At 35.3% G+C, this 21529-nt stretch overlaps 2 protein-coding genes, 1 non-coding gene and 1 pseudogene across 3 annotated transcripts; 3 read left to right on the forward strand and 1 right to left on the reverse strand.

Moving 5' to 3' along the window:
- Positions 1–2948: 2948 nt before the first annotated feature.
- LOC130739648 (S-adenosylmethionine decarboxylase proenzyme) lies at positions 2949–4365 on the forward strand. The gene has a single exon (XM_057592011.1). The coding sequence runs from the start codon at positions 3139–3141 to the stop codon at positions 4201–4203; it is 1065 nt and encodes a 354-aa protein (XP_057447994.1). The 5' UTR covers positions 2949–3138; the 3' UTR covers positions 4204–4365.
- Positions 4366–5646: 1281 nt separating this feature from the next.
- On the forward strand, positions 5647–5718 carry TRNAH-GUG (transfer RNA histidin (anticodon GUG)). Its single transcript has one exon. It is a non-coding gene; the product is annotated as a tRNA-His (tRNA).
- A 7682-nt stretch (positions 5719–13400) lies between these two features.
- Positions 13401–17786, forward strand: LOC130739649 (protein NSP-INTERACTING KINASE 2). Its single transcript, XM_057592013.1, has 11 exons — positions 13401–13804; positions 13912–14044; positions 14292–14363; positions 14442–14585; positions 14689–14760; positions 14852–14911; positions 15043–15134; positions 15401–15550; positions 15645–15986; positions 16471–16850; positions 17138–17786. Exons 1-11 carry the CDS (start codon positions 13705–13707, stop codon positions 17456–17458), a joined length of 1866 nt encoding a protein of 621 aa, XP_057447996.1. The 5' UTR covers positions 13401–13704; the 3' UTR covers positions 17459–17786.
- A 580-nt stretch (positions 17787–18366) lies between these two features.
- Positions 18367–20270, reverse strand: LOC130739650 (F-box/FBD/LRR-repeat protein At1g13570-like; annotated as a pseudogene).
- Positions 20271–21529: the final 1259 nt, after the last annotated feature.

The following is a 21529-nucleotide window of genomic DNA, read 5'->3' on the forward strand; positions in this document are numbered from 1 at the left end:
TGGCGGGAGCGGTTTGACCGGGTTTGGTTGAGCCGGTCCTGTCTGGTCAAACCGGTGTCTGGTGAACCGGAAAGGAAGTAACAAATAAAATAAAAAATAAAATTAAACAAAAGTGGCAGAGGGAGACGCGGGTCGGATCCGGGGCCGCGGGTTGCAATGGATGTTGCAAACCCTAGGGGCGGCGGCGGCGCTGGTCTTTCTGACCGATGGGTGGCGCGCGCGAGCCGGTGGCGGGCGGCGACGGGGCAGGCGCGGTTGGAGGCTGCCGGAGGTGTGCGGATCGCGAGAAGATGCGGCTCGATTTGGGTCGTTTGGGAACGAACCCGGTGCTACTGCAGTTGTTCGTTGGGGACGAACGGAGGAGGATGATGGCTGGCTAGGACCGGCGGCGCGACGGAGGAGGCGCGGGTGGACTAGCGGCGGCGGCGGCTGCACTGAGAGAGAGGCTGCGGCGGCCTTTGAGGAAGGAGGGAGAAAAAGGAAATAAAATAACTGTAAAGTAAATAATTAGGTCAGATAGGGAAGGATCTGAACCTGCTCTATGATACCATGAAAGAAATGTTTTCCGTGACTATTATTGATAATGAAATACCCTATATATACAACTTACCTAGTTGACTAACAATAAATATTAAACCCTAATTACAGGCGTAATTACAAAGAGAATAAATAATATCCTATTCTATCAATTATGATAATGATAATAGTCTTATTATGGGACAATGATTAAAATTAATTATAACAAAATTAAAAGTTATTTAATTTTTTACTATTCATCTTCTTTTTATTATCTTTTGTTTTCTTTCCAATCCTATTTTAATTTTAATTCAAATTTAAAATAATTATGCTTTATATCCTTATCAATATTTGCTTACTCATTTCAAAAGTAACAATAAATTGTGGTCAAGGATATTAATATATTACCAATTCTATTTTTTTTTTAAAGGAAACCAATTCTAATTTTACTTGTATACATATTTCATAAATCGTACATGGTAAGATACTAATTCTCATGAAATCATACTATTTTTCAATTTTAATAAAGTCACATTCTTTTTTATTTGTCACATTCCTTTTTTAAAAAGCCACATTCTTTATAAAAAAATTAAAATAAATTTTACAATAAATAAAATATTAATTATATTTTTATATTTAGAGCTTCTAGAACTTTGGATAAGTCTTATCTCAAGAAAATAATAAAAGATTATTTAAATAATTTTTCAAAATTGGTAAAAAGGTTACTAAAATTCCCTTTTTATTTTAAATTTAAAAAATGAAAAGATAAGTCTTATCTCATCAAAATGAAAAATAAACTAAAATAGAAGATAACTTTTTGAAAATAAGAAAAAGAGTAATTATGGAAAAAATAACAACACTCACTTACCATTACGTTTAATTTAGTTTAATCTCCAACACAATGACAAAACTATCCCTATCAAGCTTCCTTGGGGATCTGAAATTTCGTCTGGCAGCTGCACAAATCAAGACACACTCAGCCAAGCATTTCGAATCCTTCAACTTTAGATCACTCTAAGCCACCAACCCAAGATCAAAGCAAGGATATAATAGTAATTCCCTCCTTTAATCACAAAATAATGATGAAACGTCCAGGAAACTAGGTAAGGGTAAGACCGTAATTTCTCCATCCGCACACTTGTCACGGATGGCTTCAACGAAAACCCTATTTTTCACACAAGCTACCCTATAAATTCACGTTCTTCTCCTCTTTACAATCACACGCAAACGCAACCTTCTTCTTCTCCTTCGATCCTCTTTTTCTCTCGTTCTCGTTCGTTCGTTTCTAGGGTTTACCTTGTTGCTTCCTCTTTCTCTCCGATTCCTTATCTGTAAGCGTTTTCCTTCGATCTTCAGATCGGTGATTCATCGTTCTGTTCGTTTTCCTTTTCTCGTTGTTTGAAATTGTTTTCTAATTTTGATTTGATTTTGTTGAATTTTTTCAGATTCTACTTTGGATTGAAGGTGTTGAAAGCGTGGTTCGTTGCGGCATTTTCATCTGATTTACCTATCAAATCAGGTACCTACTTTAGATCTGATGAATTTTTTGTGTTTTCTCCCTTTCTCGATTATGGTTGTTTGAATCGTGATTTTGATTTGTATTCGTGAAAATTTTCTTGTGGTTTTGGTTCAGAGGTTTTTGATAACTATTATTTTCGTTTGTGAATAAGAATTTTGATACCTTTTGGTTGGTACTTGATCTGGTAATTGATTGTGGTAATCGGTGTTTGCTATCCGATTACATGATTAGCGGGGACCTATCAACTATTTGGATTATCGGCGGTGATGGCCGCTTTACCATCCCTTTTCTTGAAATTATCGCCTTGTTAAATCATTATCGTCTTTTTGTAATGTGTGAATGATTATCAAACCCTTTTCATGTTTCATTGATCCAAAAAGGTTTTCAGATTACTCACATGCCATGAAACCCTTTTCATTTTATCGATTTAAAATGTTTTTTCAGATTATTCATAATTTTAGAAGAATTGATTTTAATTTGATTTTGTTTGAATGGTGAATTAATTGTTTTTTAAAATTTAACACACATGTTCATGATTTTTGTGCCTTTTATACCAATGTTGGTTTTCCTGCAACTTTTCAATGTTATGATGATTGTTTTATGTCATTTCAATTGATAATCTATCTATTGATTGTTTTGAAGCAGGACTGAATGAACTAATGGAGTCTAAAGGTGGTAAAAAGAAGTCCAGTAGTAGTAGTAAATCATCTTCATCATTATTCTACGAAGCTCCCCTCGGATACAGCATTGAAGACCTTCGCCCCAACGGTGGAATCAAGAAATTCAGATCAGCTGCTTACTCCAACGTATGTTTTCTATATGTGTTTGGATATATTGAATTTCATTATGTTATTTGCTTTACCGTGTCTAATACTTGGTTTTTCATGTCTCTTTTTTGCAGTGCGCTCGCAAACCATCCTGATACGACTCACTGATTGATAGTTCCTTGCATGCAACCAGTGTTTTTTTTAGCCATTTTTGTTTCCCTCTAGAATTAGTTACTACTCTCCTTCAAACAGCATCTTTCCAATTCCTCTCTTTGCGATTGTACTCTCTTTGCACCTGTCCTTTTTACTCCAACTGCATTCTTTCCGGTCACAGCCATGGCTGTTTCTGCAATTGGTTTCGAAGGTTACGAGAAGAGGTTGGAAATAACCTTCTTCCCCCCTGGACTTTTTTCTGACCCTGAAGGAAAGGGGCTAAGAGCCCTCACCAAATCCCAGTTGGACGAGATTCTTGCACCCGCTGAGTGCACCATTGTTTCTTCCCTAGCCAATGACGACGTTGACTCTTATGTTCTATCTGAGTCCAGCCTCTTTGTCTATGCCTACAAGATCATTATCAAAACCTGCGGCACTACCAAGCTACTGCTTGCAATCCCACCTATCTTGAAATTGGCTGAGTTCGTTTCTCTTAATGTGAAATCCGTGAGGTACACCCGAGGAAGTTTCATTTTTCCTGGTGCTCAGTCTTTCCCTCATCGCAGCTTTTCTGAGGAAGTAGCAATCCTGGATGGTTACTTTGGCAAGCTAGGGTCTGGCAGCTCTGCTTATATCATGGGTGGTTCCGACAGCGAACAGAAATGGCATGTTTACTCTGCCTCTGCCGAATCCGTGAGGCCATGCGACTCTGTTTACACACTAGAGATGTGCATGACTGGCTTAGATAGAGAGAAGGCACAGGTTTTCTACAAAGACCAATCTGGTTCAGCTGCCATGATGACTGTCAATTCCGGTATCAGAAACATCCTTCCAAACTCTCAGATATGCGATTTTGACTTTGAACCTTGTGGTTACTCAATGAATTCTGTGGAAGGAGATGCTGTTTCTACCATTCATGTTACTCCAGAAGACGGTTTTAGCTATGCAAGCTTTGAAACAGTGGGGTACAATTTGAAAGCTGTGGATCTGAAAGAATTGGTGGTGAGGGTGTTGGCATGTTTTGAACCATCTGAGTTTTCTATTGCTGTTCATGCTGACAATGCAAGCAGGTCATTTGAGCAAGGCTGTGTACTGGATCTTAAAGGATACGGTTGCGAAGAGAGGAGCCTCGAGGGGCTTGGAATGGGTGGTTCAGTTGTCTACCAAAAGTTTGTGAAGACGGCTTCTGAATGTGGCTCTCCTAGATCAACTCTCAAGTGCTGGAAAGATGATTCTGAAGAAGAGTAGTTCATTGTCTTTTATGATTTCTGTCTTTTTGAATTGAATAAGTCATTGCCCTCAGGCTTTGGCATCGTCCCCTTCAAGTCTTGTCTTTCAGGATATTATCCGTTTTCATTTTTTGTTTTTCTGGATTTATAATTATGAATTTATGATGCTGGTTTCATGTCACCTATTTGTTCTCTTATTGCTGGTTGCATAGTAATATGTTTGGTTTATTATTATGTTTGGATGAGTTCTTTATAATTAATTTCTAAACCTGTAAGCTCTCACGTAAAAACTTCTTTCAGAATTGATTCCGACTTAAAATGTTTTAACTGTTATAACATTGCATTTTGATTCGGGTTTAGTTACTTTTTGCAAATAAATGAACAAGAAACCAAATTGAAGGACATTGATCCTCCGTCATCAAAGAATAACTCTCAATAAGTCAATATTCAACATGACGAGGTTTACCTTCCACTCAAGCATGAGCAATTTCTCGTTACTCCAAAGCTGATTTTTCAGCACCCTTTTTCAGAATCAATGTTTTTTGTTGTGATCAAGGTGTATACTCTGGAGGTAGTGAAGTTTTAGTAAATTATTATACATTATACATTAGATATGTTCTTGTTTATCTTCGATATCATGATATCATAGAAGACATAAATTTCTTTTCAAATATACTAGGAATCTTAAGATAGATGCTTCGTGTATACCGTTCGCTAGTTCTCCACATGATTGTTACCTTTTGTCCACAAGTACTATTAGCTTTAGCTCTGTCATCACACAATCATTGAAGCTTTTGGAGTGATTATATGTTAACATACAATTTTTCAATCTACATATTTTCAAAGATTTTGTCTGCGATAATGAGATGAAAATGAAGTTAATTTAAGGTCTGAAATATTAATACTCAATGCTAACGGAAAATTATATTTTAGAATATAACCTTAACTCAACGACCTTCTTGCTCTACTTGCACCAAAAACATCTGTCTCCAGCAAGGTTTAGTCAAAATTTTCTTAGTTTCATTGAAATAGAGTTTTGATTTATTCATGTTCAATATTTTTTCCATCAACTTCTGTTTCCTATCTCTCTTTCATTTTTCAATCGTATCATTTATCATATTTCTCATTTTTCCGTTATCTCTCTTTATATCTGGTGTTGGTGGAAAAATGAGTGTCAACGATATTTTTTTCAATCATATAAACATATAATATGATTAGGCTTAATTGCACGTTTCGTCCCCAAATTTTGACTATGGTTGAACTTATCACCCAATAAATTTTTGGGCAAATTTAGTCCCTGAAATTTAGTGGGTTTTAATCTCTTACTCTTATTGTGTACCATGGGCAGATAAAATACTGTTATAAAATATTTTTATCAATTATGGGCCGTACTTTTTAAAAAAATGTTTTCAAATGGAACAGACATGAAATAAATATTAAAAGTACCTAAATTTGTCATCAAGTGGCTGTAGTTTAGTGGTAAGAATTCCACGTTGTGGCCGTGGAGACCTGGGCTCGAATCCCAGCAGCCACACTTTTAATATTTTTTACTTTTATTATTTTCTTATATCTTTAGATGATATTTTGGACACACCTTTATGACTTTATCCCTTTATTTTAGACCAATTAGCACATTATTATCACATCTGATTCAGTTTTCAACATTAATCAAAGGGCTTATGATCCATCATGTAATGCCCCTTTTTTGTTTTTTTTAGAATTTTATTGGAAATTTATAGAATAATCACTTATGATCGTTATATGAGCTTAACGACATTTAAAATATGCAATGTGCAAACAGCCAAACAGAGTTTAATTTTAGTATCGTCGTTGTAACATTTCTTTACTTAAACATCTCATTGTGTTTTTTTTTGAAACTAACATCTCATTGTATTTCGCTACATTAGAAAATATATTGCTAGGGAATATAGTTTATAGAATATGGGTTTATGTGACACAGAACGATTGAATGTCATAGTTAAACATTTATACCAACGATGCATTAAAATTGTCCTCTTCAAACTATGGATGTGGTCCAATTTTAATTAAGAAAACATATTTGCATAGTTTCAATTTAAAATCTAGCAGAGGCACTTTGCTTGCGGTGGGTGATGAGGCTTGCTCTTGATCTAGGCTTCTTCTTAGTTTGCTTTGAGACAGATTCTTTGCAGCTGTATCAATGGTGACGTCGTCGAACTAGAGGCTCTTCTTATCTTGATTTGATTATTTCATATTGTCGCACTTTAGCTTTATTCTTTGCAAACATTGATGTTTTATTTGTTCGTAGTTCCGGCAACTGAGCCGCTGATTTTTTAGCCCAGGGGGCATCTTCTTTTTTGGTTTGGATAGAGGAGGGACCTCCTGGTCTTGATGCTTTTGTAAATTCTGATGCTATGGCTTCCATGCCTGCTTGATTTATGAGATCCATGTTTCTTTCAAAAAAAAAAAATTTTAAAAAAAGTAACATCCTCTTCAAACTATATATGAGGGTCAGACTCAATGACAAACACATTCCCCTGTTCTTAAGGTTAGCGTTAGAGTGAAAATAATCGATACTTATCTATAATAGTCTTTATTGCACTTTTAACTTTCAACAGTTTCTTGTGATTTATTGGGTTGATAAATGATGTAATGATTAATAAATTTATTAGGGAGTTACATACTGTTAATTACCTGATGTGGATATAGGTTTCTTAGCAAGTGGACTTAAGATCATCCTATATTTCCTTGCCCAATACTTTATTGGTTCCATTCCTCTCAAATAATGGAATAAACTAATATCAGAATGATAAGCTATTGAAGATATGCATTGTGTAGCTCTAATGTATCTAAAATTTTACCTTTTTTTTTAGGAAATTCTTACCAAAGAGAGGGAGTCAGAGATTGAACCAAGAGAAAATTGATATGGGGTGAGACTACTCACTTGTTGCAAATCTCCTAAAATTGGAGAGATTTGGATTTAAGTCAGTTATTTTTAAAGCATTTTACTATTTTATCCCTACATCACTATAAACTTTATTCTATAAATATTGTATAGTAATGGTAAAAAATGTAATTTTACTCCATATTCAATCAAACTTGAAGAGAGACTTCTTTCCATATGTAACAACAACAAAAAAAACTTGAAGAGAGACTACTTACCACTATTTCTATTCACTTTCTATCTTACCATTGTCTATCTTCTCTCTTTTTATTTTCCATCTTAATTTACATTCTCTTCTACAACCAAACATAGCATAAAAGGCTAATTTCCTATCAGCTTAACCCCACTAACTGATCCACACTAGTCACTACCGATGGTCTTTGATAACGAGCACTGTTCTGTAAATAAGAATATCCGCTATCTAAATTTTCATAATATAGATTATAGAATCGTTTACTATTTCTGATAGCTTGAGCATATATCTGGGATATTTGGAAAAGGAGAGAAGAAGACAGTAACAGAGTCTTACTTTATGGAATGGTAAGGAATTTGATTGGGGTTTCAATCACTTGTAACCACTACTAATAGAAAAGGAGAAAAAGCAGGATAGCGTGTGTGGTATACTGGTATCCAAAGCTTTAAAGGGCACCTCTTGGTTGAGAATTTATTCTATCTTTAACGATTATTGGCTGGTTCACATGAGTTGAAAGCTAGTGAATATTTTTTATATTTGACATGCATGCACTGGCTCTAGTTTTGCACCATTGATACATAATTTGTGATATGGGACCAATGAAAAAGTTAATTGTTATTCTGTGACTCGTAGTGGGTTCTTTCTAGACATCTTTTAGTGTAATATTCCTTGGATCAACTTTGAACTAGCAAAGATTAATTCTCCTTAATGATGATCACACTGTAGCCACATATATGCTTCACCAATCGGCTCAAGTTAAGCTAGAGCTAGATGCACAAATATTTTATGATAATCCAACTAGCATTCCATTATTAGCCTATAACGTGTTTGGTTATGTGGTTAGAAATCTCATAATCATTTATATGAAGAAAGCTATAATGGAGTTAACATGTTTTGAATAATGTTCACTATTCACCACTTCCTAACACAATAATAGTTATTCATTCATAAAACTAATATTCGTAAGTTATTGCATTTTGAAATTTCTTACAATGGATTCTAATTAATCTCAAAATCAATTATGGTTAGATATTTTGATGAGTAATTTTTGGAAATTGATTCCTTATAGTTAGAGAATCCTTATATTTTCACTGTTATGTAATTTGAGTCATTTGTTTAAAGATTGATAGGCTCAAATTTTAGATTAAGATGATCTTGATAAAATATATAAATTAACCGATTTTCATTGAACGACTCAAATTGCGTGATTGTACAAATGTAGAGATTTCATAATTGCAGGAAAGTTAAATCTAAGTAGCTTCTATGAGTATTACTTATGAGTACCAAAATCCATTCTGAAGAAAAACAAACAGAGATTGAAACATGCCATTATACTGTATCATAAAGGCATTGAGTTGTACTTTTCTATGAGACCTACTAGTCCATGATGATATGATGACCGGACCGGAACCGTGTATTTGGTACAAAAACTATTCTGTGTAGGGAAGGCTCACGAGTGACAGGCAGTGAATTGGTGAGAAATGGGTGCATTGAGGGGGAACAAGCTGGCGGAACAGGGTGTCAATTGTCAACAGTTTTGGAAGCTTTATAATTGTCTTCTTCATCTAAAGAACATGGACAAATGCATATGTAATTATGTGATGTGTGGGTACAATTTGCTATGGTAGTGGTTCCTGTTCCTAGTCCTACCCTTCAATGAAACATTCCTAGTGAATAATTAAAAAGAACAATGATTTCCCACTCATTTGGGCAAGCTCCATGTTGAATATCTTCATTAGGGTCATGGTCAACTTCTCTTCAATCCATTTATTTGACCAACTTTTTGGGGCTTCAAAGAACTTTCTGGTTTGGTAGAAGTAGCAGTTGGGTTTGATTAATCAAGGAGAAGAGTTTGGTTCAAAGGTTTGAAGAGGAAATTGGAAAGGAGGGAAGTATATAGACAGGAAAAGACCCCGTATCCCTATTTTTGTCAAGAAATCTAATGATAGGATATTGTAGAGTGATAGTGCAAGTGGTTATTTGACAAGAGCAAGTCTACAATGCCCACCACCTAAAATGGGTGTTAGATTTAAGTTTATTCGGACTTAGAAATTGATTCTTAAAATTGATGTAATGTACTATATCTACTGTAAAATATTTGTTGTTTAATGTTATTCACATAATTAGAGATTATTCATTGATGTATAACTTAACTTAAATTTTGCACAACTAACCGACATCAATACTTGCACACAAACTAATAAAATTATATTGACAAAAAAAAAACTAATAAAATTATAATGCTGATTGGTAAGTGAGACAAAATTTATCAATTAATTTGAAATAATTATTATGTAAACCTACAAAAGAAAATATATAATTGAAGAAATGTCTTGAATTTATGAAATAATAAATATTTTGGAATAAAGGGAGTTGGACCTTATCGGAGTTCGTTTTCCACTCAATCATCATGATGACTGACGGCTAGCTTTAGACATGCCATCTTCTTTAAAGACTTGATGTCTTTGGGGCTCGTGAACTTATAGAAGATATTTTCCATTGCATTCCTTGAGAAGATCGATCGGGTGCCTATACGACTAGCTGACCGATACTATTGAAGGACAAACTGTTGGCGACATGGGTAGAGCACGAAGTTGGACTCGCCCGATGCGAGACCTAGGTCCAATAACTTTGCATCTAGAAGGTCATTACTTAACTTCAAAGCAGTTTTTGAACGTTTGTAAATAATTGAATAATTGATAGGAAGTTTAAATATGTCAAAGTTGTTTACTGATACGAATCTCTGTAACTACGAATTAGTGAGGCGATTGTCTAATGGGTCAAATAAGCTTCTATGTGTATAAAAGTAAGGAGCATGTAGGTTAAGGTATGCTCACTGGTATTATGGAGACTAAATTTGAATCACTTCAATTTGAGCTTAGTCTAATAGGGTTCCATTTGTGAACAAGAGCTAAAAAACACATTTTTTAATAGATGCAGTAATTCAAACTGATTTTTTATACATAAATATACATGATTTTATTTATAAATATAATCTATCACTAATACTTGTTTATTTAATTTTCTAATATTTATAAAATTATTGTACATCTTGCCCTTATTTAGTTCATTATTTATTAAATTATTATATATACATATCGTGTACTTATTTATTTGCTAGCAAGTCATCTCTATTCAGTATTTCCATTGAATAAAATGTTTTTCTTTCAACATTTCAACATTGATATATTCACATCTTTATTTGTGTTCATCTCCTTTCCACTCATTTCTTTTATGTTTCTTTTCTTTTCTTATTATATCATTCATCATATTTTTTTACCTCTTTTCTATTCTTAACTCTCTCTAAAATTGTGGAATTGGTATGAAAATAATATTCCTCTTCCTTTTAATAGAGATGAATACATGTTAGTCACATTTGCCACTTACTAGTTGACTATAAAATAAGTGCTAAAGTTGCATGGTTTATTCTATGAGAGAGACCACTATGTCTATATGAGACAAGTAAAATCACATTCCAATCAAGTTGTAATGTGAATTAATGAATTAACAAGAAAAGATATAAGATTACAAATGAGGTTAAAAATTATACTTAATTGTACTTTTGGTGATTTTTGGTCTCTGATTTAATATGATTGTACAAAATTTGTCATCTTTGTTTTGTTTAGGGTGAGCACTTTTTATCCCACTTATAAAAATGAGTGGAGGAGTGGTAAATAAAATTTTAAAACTACAAAGGTATAGTAAAAGCAAGGGCATACGTGAAAAATATAATAATCAATATTTGTAAAATCTATTAAGAAGTCTTAAAAAATGAAAAAATGGTCTTATAATTAGAGATGAAAATAACATTTACGAAATAATGTTCTCAAACGTATGTTTATGATGGATATATTTAACTTAATTTTTTGAAAAAAGTGTGATATATATTGATTGAAATCTATTGTGCATATAATGTGAATACTTGTGAGTTGGAGTTATCATTATCCATAATTACAATTTAAAGAAGGATTTGAACCATGGAGGATCATGACAACCTCTATAAGTCAAACAGGGGTCGCTGATGATTTTACAACTTCTCCAACAACATTCACATATCTATGAACTACTTTAAAATGAAATTAATATAATTAATTTAATTGAGTTCTCAGATTGCCTCTAATATTTTATTTTGTCTTCCTTATCATTCACCTAAGGAACTTTATCATCAGCTTCTATGATGATCAGTTCAAAGATATGTTTGAACCTCAAGTCATAATAGTGTGGGGTCTCTAGGGCACGTGCACCTAGGTACCATAGTGAGCCTCACCATGCAATCAATTAGTCACTGCTTCAAGTCAAGCTAGTTCAGGTGGAAAAACAAAACACAGGGGCCAGTTTCATCTATAAAGGAAAAGGAAAAAGGGGTTTGAACTTTGAACGCACTTTCACCAAAAAAATGAAAAACGAAACTTTGGCGGAGAAAGAAATCTCACTGCTGTACTGCATATATTATTTTAGAGGGTGTTTGGATTGTGTGTTGTTGTGGACATCAAAATTAATTATTCAAATATTTTTTGTGTGTATTTGAAGAATTGAAGGGGTTGTAGTCTAAATGACCAATGAGAAAGTTTGAGTTAAATAACTCATCATTCAATCACATTAAATGTAAGTGAGTTAAAATTCCAATCACATTGCATTAATAATATTTTTTATAGCTTTTAGTTTTTTTTTTAAATAAGGGATGCCATCCATAATGATTATATGGCAATTTTTTTACTCGATCATCAGCCCACATACACATGACAATCCTTAGTAATAGTCATATATAAGACGTTCACGTAAACTTTTTCATCAGTTTTAACATTTAATATTCATTTTTGTCATTTTTGTCATTCTCTTCCCCCTTCTTCCTCTTCCTCTTCCCCTCCCCTTTTCACCCAACCACCTTAGTCTCCACAACCACCACCTAGCCATCACACAACCTTCACATCCTTCCCCCACCTGACACCTCCCCTCCCCTTTCCCTTTCCCTTCCCCTATATCCCCCTCCCTTTGGACAACCTATATCTAATAAGAGCAAAAAATTAAGAACAAATTAAAAAAATTCACATAAGCAACATCACAAGTCTTTATTTAAAACAATTTATAGTAAATATATAAGTCAGAAACTATATTACATGTTTTATAATAAGAACATTTTTTTTTTGAAAATGATATCATTTGTACTTACAAAAAACTTGAAATAATCTTAGTAGAAAAACAAAATGTATATTCTGCATCTGCATGTAATCTCTAAATATGTAAACCAATTTGTGATCAAAGTAAAAAAATATCCTATAAACGGGAGTGAAAATGTGAAATAGACATTACACGCCCATGTCCTTCATGACAAAGCAAAAACTACTAAAGGTCACATTTTGGCTTGTTATCAAGGGCACTTTTGGGATTTCAAAGTAGAGAATTCAGAAATAGTGTGACAACAGCTTTTGCTTTTAAAAGTGGGCTGCTTTTGGCTAGTTTAGTAGAGGAACTGTCTGCTGAATGCGATTATTTGGAGACAAAATGAGTGATTGAGAATCAATAAAGCAAACACAACAAATTTCACATAACAAAGATCTAAAGAGATGCTATTGCATCATCAATCTCAACCTCAATCCTTTGGGATTCTCATATTTTTCTCATAATAATTGAATAAAACCAAACAAAGTGGAGTTTGGTGTTTAAGATAATGGCATTCCTCAGGGACATAGAATGTTTGCATTCTAATTTCTACAGTACACTGAAAGGAGTGATACAATGTACACAAAACTCGTCTTATAAACCGATGTTAAAAACACTTTCACATTATACATAACTGTTATTCAAACACACACTAACGAATCGAAGTGATCTACTTTTGTTATTTCTCTATCTTAATTGGTGGCAGCTAAACTCCCTGACCCACTTTGCTAATTTTCTGATTAAGCTCCACTGAACCAACTTTTTACAGTGCTTCACAGATAATACTGCACTTGCTAATATAATTTTCTATATTGATGGAATAGAATAAAACTCCAATTCTCTACATGATTGAGGGAATTTCCTTTTTCAGTTGTCTTTTGCATTTATCTAGAAAGAGGTTAATGGGGTGAGGCTCTTGGCTCTTGACTTTTTTTATTATATATTCTTCCCTTTGCTTTCTTGCTTTCTTAGGCATGCTGCTTCTCCTTTTTTAAGGCATTTTACTACTGGCTCTGACATAAGGGTGGGGGTGAGTGCGATTCTGGCATGAAAGTAAGAGGGAATGGTACTGGTTCTCTTCTGATGTAAACATGACATGTAACAAAACCAAACCAAGTTGAAATTAGACTTGCTGAATCATTCAAAACCTGCTACTCACTTTACTTGTCTACTTAAAATAGGCATAGAAATTGATCTGGTTTCTGTTGGTGATAAGTTTCTACTAATTCTTCAAGTTCAACCCCATGGATAAGAGAGGGCATGTTGCTTTCTTTTGTTTAGCTTTGTTCTTCTTGTGGACTTCAGCAGCTGCTTTGCTTTCTCCTAAAGGTGTCAACTATGAAGGTGAAGTAACTAGGAGTAGAGTACTTCCCTCATTTCCTAGAGCACATGGATGTAAGGTAACTACTAGTGATAACTATGAAGCTGATATATCATTGTTCTACGTGCAGTTCAAGCTTTGATGAACATTAAAAATTCTCTGGTGGATCCTCATTCTGTCATGGGTAAATGGGATGGGGATGCTGTGGATCCTTGCAACTGGGCTATGGTCACTTGTTCCCCTGATCATTTTGTGATTGCCCTGTAAGTCAAGCTGGAACAAACTGAAACTATACTTAGAGCCTCTTTGGTTCACTGTTTGAAAGTATGAAAACGAGAAAATATCACATTCTAATGTATTTTGTTGATATAGCAAGTTATTTTTCCGTTTTCATACTTTATAATTATAAACCAAATGAACTCTTGGAATCATGTTAGTTTCTATTTTTCTGTTCTTCTTGAGATTCTACATATTAATTTATCCTTTGGTGCTCTCTTGTTTTCTTGTCAGTGGGATTCCAAGCCAGAATTTATCTGGTACTCTCTCATCAAGCATAGGCTCCTTAACAAACCTCCAATCTGTGTGAGTAACCAGCTATGGTAAAAGAAAGCTTGGATAAATGAAGTTTTTCTTATGGTTATCTTACAAGGCATTTCTCAGGTTGCTGCAGGACAATCATATATCAGGACCAATCCCCTCTGAGATTGGGAGGCTCCAAAAGCTTCAGACTCTTGATCTTTCTGATAACTTCTTCACCGGTCAGCTTCCAGATTCTCTGTCCCATATGAAGGGCCTCCTTTATTTGTAAGTTGAAGCAAGCATACTTAAATTCATTTATTAGCTTTATAAGCCAATGTAAACTATTCCCTATAAAAAATCTGATAATATGAATTTGAATTGCAATCAGGCGGCTAAACAATAATAGTTTATCAGGACCAATTCCTTTCTCTGTGGCTAACATGACCCAGCTTGCATTTTTGTAAGTCTCTTCAAGCCTTTTGTTATTATTTTCTCTACTCCTTTTCTCCCTCATCAATTGGATTAATTGTCCTCTTCTGAATTTTTCTTAGGGATATCTCTAATAATAACCTGAGTGGACCTGTACCAAGAATAAATGCAAAAACATTCAAGTAAGGAGTTTGGTCTTTACTTTATTACTTCTCTCCTCAATATTTTCTGTGCTTTCACATGTGAGTTAAATTAATCTTAATCCTATTCATATGTATTGAATAATTGTTTGTTTTTCCTTCCCTTGAAACAGTATTGGAGGTAACCCTCAGATATGTGCTCCTGGAGTTGAGCAAAACTGCTCTAGAACAACATTGATTTCTTCTGCTATGAATAACTCTAAAGGTAATCATAGTTCTCACATCTAAAACTTCATGATGCTTTCATCTAAAAAAATTCTTTTTATCTGTCATGCAATGATTTCATTTTGACTAAAAGGTCTTTATGGACTAAGTTTAAACTTTCTAGTTCAAAAGTATTCCATAAAGCCCTCTTCAAAAATTTCATTTTCGAAGCTGCTTTAACATGTTTATGATCATTGCTCCAATATTTATTTGTTTGCATGCAATTACTTCCATACCCTAACACATTTTTCTGAAATGCTCCTTAAGATTCACAATCCTCCAATAGACCAAAGAGTCACAAAGTTGCCTTGGCGTTTGCTTCAACCCTGAGCTGCATCTGCTTACTAATTCTTGGTTTTGGCTTCCTCCTCTGGTGGAGACAAAGATACAGCAAGCAAATATTCTTTGATGTTAATGGTTAGTGAATCATGATGAACTGAAGCATAGACCAATTTTACAGCTATATGATTTAATCTCCTCTTTGTTAACTTTTTCCCCCTAATTTTTGCAGAACAACACCGCGAAGAGGTTTGCCTTGGAAACCTCAAGAAGTTCCATTTCAGAGAACTTCAGATTGCTACAAATAACTTCAGCAGCAAGAACTTGGTTGGCAAAGGTGGTTTTGGAAACGTCTACAAAGGTTACCTTCCAGATGGGACAGTTATAGCAGTAAAAAGGCTTAGAGATGGTAATACCATTGGTGGTCAGATCCAATTCGTGACTGAAGTAGAGATGATCAGCTTAGCCGTCCACCGGAATCTTCTTCGCCTCTACGGATTTTGTATGACAGCTTCAGAGAGACTCTTGGTTTATCCTTACATGTCAAATGGCAGTGTTGCTTCCCGCCTTAAAGGTAAAGACAAATATATATTACTAGATAACAAGTACTTAATATGTATCCACTATTCTTTGTTCGGTCGTCATACACATGAATTTTACATACACATTTCAACATTGATGCACTAGCTTCCAATTCCATAAGATAAAAAGAACAAAAGTGTTAGTGTTGTATGTTTCAAAATCAACCTATAATTTGATTCTAAAACCAAAATCAATTATGGGGAAAAGCTTTTGTGAGTAGCTTCCAAGTGTCAGAATTTATTCTGACTAAAAGTAAGATGATCCAAACATGCAACTGTAGTGTTAGTGATGTATGTTTGCAATCCTCCTACAAATTCTTAAACCAAAATCAGTTCTGGGAAAAAGCTTTTGTGGGTAGCTTCCTAGTGTTAGAATTGACTCTGAGTAGAAATAAACTGATCCAAACATGTTTTATTGCGTGTGCTAGTGTAACTTTTGGTTTATGAAGAGCACTCATTTACTTTTTGATGATACAGCCAAGCCATCTCTGGACTGGGCTACAAGGAAGAGGATAGCTTTAGGAGCTGCAAGAGGCTTGCTATATTTGCATGAGCAGTGTGACCCCAAGATTATCCACAGGGATGTTAAGGCTGCAAATATCTTGCTTGATGACTATTGTGAGGCTGTGGTAGGAGATTTTGGATTGGCAAAGCTGTTGGACCACAGGGATTCACATGTGACAACAGCAGTGAGAGGAACTGTAGGTCATATAGCCCCTGAGTACCTCTCAACAGGCCAATCCTCAGAGAAAACAGATGTGTTTGGGTTTGGAATTCTTCTACTTGAATTGATATCTGGCCAAAGAGCCCTTGAATTTGGGAAAGCAGCAAACCAGAAAGGAGCCATCCTTGACTGGGTGAGCCTAATTGTCATAGCATGTTTTGATGAGCTTCTATTTCCCCAAAATCAAAGCCCAGCTTTTCACCAAAATTGATTATGGCTTCATAATTAGTGCATGTTTGGATACATTGTGGACAAAAGCAATTTCCCTTAGATTTTGCAATCGCCCACCATGCCTTTCACTGTGGTTTTCTGCCGTGTATCCGAACATGCACTTAATTGTTGAAGGATTTCCATACATGCACTGATTTTCTTTCCTTTGCATAACTAGAAGTACTCACTATCTATCACTATAATTGACAGGTGAAGAAAACACATCAAGAGAAGAAATTTGACTTGTTAGTTGACAAGGACCTGAGAAACAATTTTGATAGGATTGAGCTAGAGGAAATTGTTCAAGTGGCTCTTTTATGTACTCAGTACCTTCCAAAGCATAGACCGAAGATGTCTGAAGTAGTTAGGATGCTTGAAGGAGATGGTCTTGCAGAGAAATGGGAAGTGACACAGAGAGCTGAATCAACAAGGAGTAGAGGAAATGAACTATCCTCTTCAGAGCGCTATTCTGATCTTACTGATGACTCTTCATTGCTTGCACAAGCCATGGAACTTTCTGGACCAAGATGACATATAAAGTGTATGTGTGTGACATTCAAGATGATAAAGAGCGGAAGAGAGAAAGTTACTTCAAATGCAAGTTCTTGAGTTCAAGTGAATTTGGTGTACATTAGGCTTAACCATATGCTAGTTTCTGATTGTACAGAATCTGATTGAAGACACTGACGTATAGATGAGTGTTATGTGTTTTTCTAAATTATGGGAGACGATTTTAATCGAAGTGTCCTTCTTGGTCCTTCAACTTGTAAGAATAACGCTCATAAGATAGATAGATTGTATCCAAAACTGTTTATAGTCTTGTGAGGCTTGATTCAGTGATAACACATTGCTTAACTTACCTTTGTTTTCTGCATTATTAGATAGCTTTTCAGACTCGGTGAAATGGTAATTGGTAAGGCTGGGATACTGACAAAACATTCTCTAATGTTCAACCATTCAAAATCATGAGTATAACTCACTGACAATAGTATAACATAGAAGCATTTTGAACCATGACATTTCCAGGTATACCTGGACAAGTTTTACGAAAGTGTGGATGGAAATATGATACCCAATTCAATCCTGTTGGGTTTGTGGAAACCAGCGGGAAACTCATATCCTCTTTTTTTTTTTTTTTTTTTACACCGGATAAATCATATTTAAATAAATCATAGTAAAGACATTTTAACTCAATTAATTAATTAAATAGACTTCAAGAATTTTAAAGATGTAATGAATTTAAGGGCTAAATAATATTTTTAGCAAAATAAGAACATTATTTAACTACTAATTTCATTCAAATTATGTATTGGAATCATGTGCACCTCAAACCCAAACCTATCCCCATCCCCCACTTCTTCGAGTTTGGGTGTAAGTTCAGTTTTTTCCAAAATTCAGTTAAAGCAGATTCCCCACCGCCTCAATACCTGTGTCGAGGTTGGAAATGCCCACATCCTTATATCCATAATCTACATATAAACAGTTTTAGTTATGCTTGAAAATTCATGTTGTCTTTTATATTTTTAATGTTATGTACATAACTGTAACTTATTGTAATAAAGGAAAAGTAACCTTCATTATCAAAAACAAAAGAAAAATAACCTTGTAAATAAGATGAAAGATACAAAAGAATGCAATTAATGCAGTTGTAAACATAGTTCACAGTTTTTACTCGGGTACAAAAATAATTTCTGCTCTAGGAGAAGCTCTTCTAAACTCCAACATTTCGACCGAAATTTTCAATTGAACTAAAATGTCAAATGCAGAAGAAGTGATCATCATTGTCTCAAGCACAGGTGAACAGCCAAGCAAAAATTTGATAAATTCCATCTCATGTGGCACACCACATATTCCTGTTAACTTCACAACTTTAAGCTGTCTGAGTGTTGCTTCATGAGGGCATTCCTTTTCCCAAAAGCCCAAATCTGGCGCATCTGTGACATTATGTATGATTGATGAAACCTGTCAAAGTCATTGTAAATACTTAATTACAGGCTTTATCCGTAAAAATTTAAACAAAACCATTTCTAATCACTTTATAAAAACTGGAAAAAAATTCTCTATTTTTGGTTTGCAATGGGAATGACTTACTAAAATTTGAAGTTTCTTTAGATTGGGAGAGCTTGTAATCAAACGAATGACAGCAAGTATCTCCTTCATAACCTCAAAACTTACTTGATCCAGTTCAATAGTCTCCAATTTCTTGTACATTATTGGAAGATGTCTTGGACCTTTGCTCAAATACTTCAGGAGCATGCAAAAATAAATAAAGTTGGTCATACATTAAAACAAAATACTCTTTAAGAGTAAAATAATAGATAGCAACAAAATGGTACCTTTGTAAAGTCGATAAGCCCAACAAACTTCTCAAGATTAGGCACCCCAACTGAGCTCTGCTCAAAGTGATCAGCAATGTCATCAGTCATATACATAGCTAGATATATTTCAACCAGAAGTGGTGTATCGTCAAGACATATATCCTTGAATTCACCTCCAAGATACAAGTACTTGAGGTTCGGAGCACGGATAGTAAGAGCTGGACTATCAAAGTATGACAGTGATAAACCCTCCAAGAGAGGGCAATTGGAAATGAGGCTCTGAATTGCATCACGAGATATAAACACTTGATGAAGTGTGAGGCATTTTAAACACATGAATCCCTTAAAACTAGGAGGTGGATCCAACTCACAGCGCGAAAGGTCCAAGTAAGTCAATTTCTTACAATTGAAAAGGCAGGAAGGTGCTCTATAAAATTCACCTGCTCCTAATTCAAGGATCAACTCCTTGATTTCATTCCTTGAAAGGTGAAGAATCCACTTATCTATGAAACACAAGGTTTGAAATCGAAACCCATTTGTACCTCCATGTACTAGACAACATGCTAGTTCTGACTACATCTCTTATTGGAAGCTGTACCAGAATCCTCTCTATGATGCTTGGAGGGAGGTTACTGATCAAGTCCAAATCCAAAACATCGCCCATTTGAGCTAATACACAAAAAAAAAAAAAAAAAAGAACTCAAAATGTAAAAAATTCTACCACGCAAATCTCATAATTGACTAATAAAAAAAAGAAAAATCTCAACAATATAGTTTAGGCTTAATTCCAGTTTGGGCCCCTGATGTTTCACAAATGTGCGATCTACACCCCCTGTGTTTAAAACGTGCGGTCAAGGTCCCTCATCTATCTAAAATGTGATAACGATGCCCTTCTGTTAACTTCCGCTAGGTTCCGTCAGTTGACCAAACGGAACTGCTGACGTGTCACTTATTTAATTAATAAAATATAGGCTACTAATTGGTGACGGAAATAATCCGTCATAAAACTCTTCAGCCAACACACTCTCTCAACAAACCCTATCCCTTCAAATCGTGCTCTTTCTTCCTAAAATTCAACAGAGGAATTTCATTGCAAAAGAACTATATGCACAACAAATCAGTATAAAGCAATGCAAAGTCAGATGAATCAGTAATCAACATGTTTCCATCAAATAGAAAACTCAGATTACTAAACTAAACCAAAATATTCCAAAATCAATACAAACTAAGAAAAAAGAAAGCAAGATAGTACAGGAAAATACAAACAGAGGAGACAGGGAAAAAACTACACAACTTCTCTGCATCAGGGAACAAAAACCAGAATCTGTCATCCACTCCATCACCCCTTGAGAACAGAATCAGATCAAGCAAGAAATCACCCAAAACGCAAACTCCCTCAAAAACATAATCCCACGCCTCCACTCAATTACAAGCACCAACATAAAACAAAAATACAGCTAGCCACAATAGCCATTACAAGCATTCCAGGCAGATACGTGGATTAGTAATCCAATCATTAGTAGAGAATTTGAAGGTTTTATTTCTTACCTGCAACCAGTTCCATGCCCTTAATTGGGAAAGTTCCAAAAATTTCTCTGGTTCCATGTGGCCATTCTTAAAGATGACGTTATTACGGTGTAACCACAGCGATCGTGTGACAACGAACAATGCTCGCCGGTGGCGGCGCCGGCGGCGGTCGCCGGAGTGACGGCGACCGATCATCAAATTGGTTAAGGGGTTTTGAAGCTGGCTTCAAGGGGGGAGTCAAATCGTGGTGTTGATTTTGCCATTGGAGGTCGAACGGCGCCGGAATCGGGACGAGAAGGTGGCGGCGGCTAGGGTTTCATCTCCTCTGTTTTGTGTCGATTTTCTTTGAATCGGGAGGTGGTGTTGGAGCGCCGGTGTTCGCTGGGACAGGGGGAGGAGCACACGAATGACAGGTGGTGGTCGCGACTCCGGTGGTGGTCGTTGGACCATTTGCAGGGGGCAAAGCTTCATGGTTGTGGCCAACTGTGGTTGTTGCGTGCGTGGAGGTGGTGGTTCAGCCAAGGAAGGAAGGAGAAGTAGTATGATAAGGGTGATGAATAGAGGAGAAGGGTGCTGCCATGGTGTGTTGGGTTGCAGGGGAAAGGGTAAAGAAAAAATGAAGAAGATGATGTTGTGAGGGAGAGGAGAAAAACACGAGAGTGAGAGGGAGAGATGTGAGTGAACGGGTGAGAGAGTGTGTTGGCTGAAGGGTTTTGTGACGGATTATTTCCGTCACTAATTAGTAGCTTATTTTTGA

Source organism: Lotus japonicus, chromosome 2, assembly GCF_012489685.1.
Source record: "Lotus japonicus ecotype B-129 chromosome 2, LjGifu_v1.2".
Lineage (NCBI taxonomy): Eukaryota > Viridiplantae > Streptophyta > Magnoliopsida > Fabales > Fabaceae > Lotus > Lotus japonicus.

Bases quoted from the DNA above. Each gene is read 5' to 3' on its own strand.
- LOC130739648 (XM_057592011.1), top strand. From the start codon at position 3,139: ATGGCTGTTTCTGCAATTGGTTTCGAAGGTTACGAGAAGAGGTTGGAA.
- LOC130739649 (XM_057592013.1), top strand. From the start codon at position 13,705: ATGGATAAGAGAGGGCATGTTGCTTTCTTTTGTTTAGCTTTGTTCTTC. The intron at 14,761-14,851 runs GTAAGTCTCTTC...AATTTTTCTTAG, and splicing joins ATGACCCAGCTTGCATTTTT to GGATATCTCTAATAATAACC. The intron at 15,551-15,644 runs GTTAGTGAATCA...TAATTTTTGCAG, and splicing joins AATATTCTTTGATGTTAATG to AACAACACCGCGAAGAGGTT.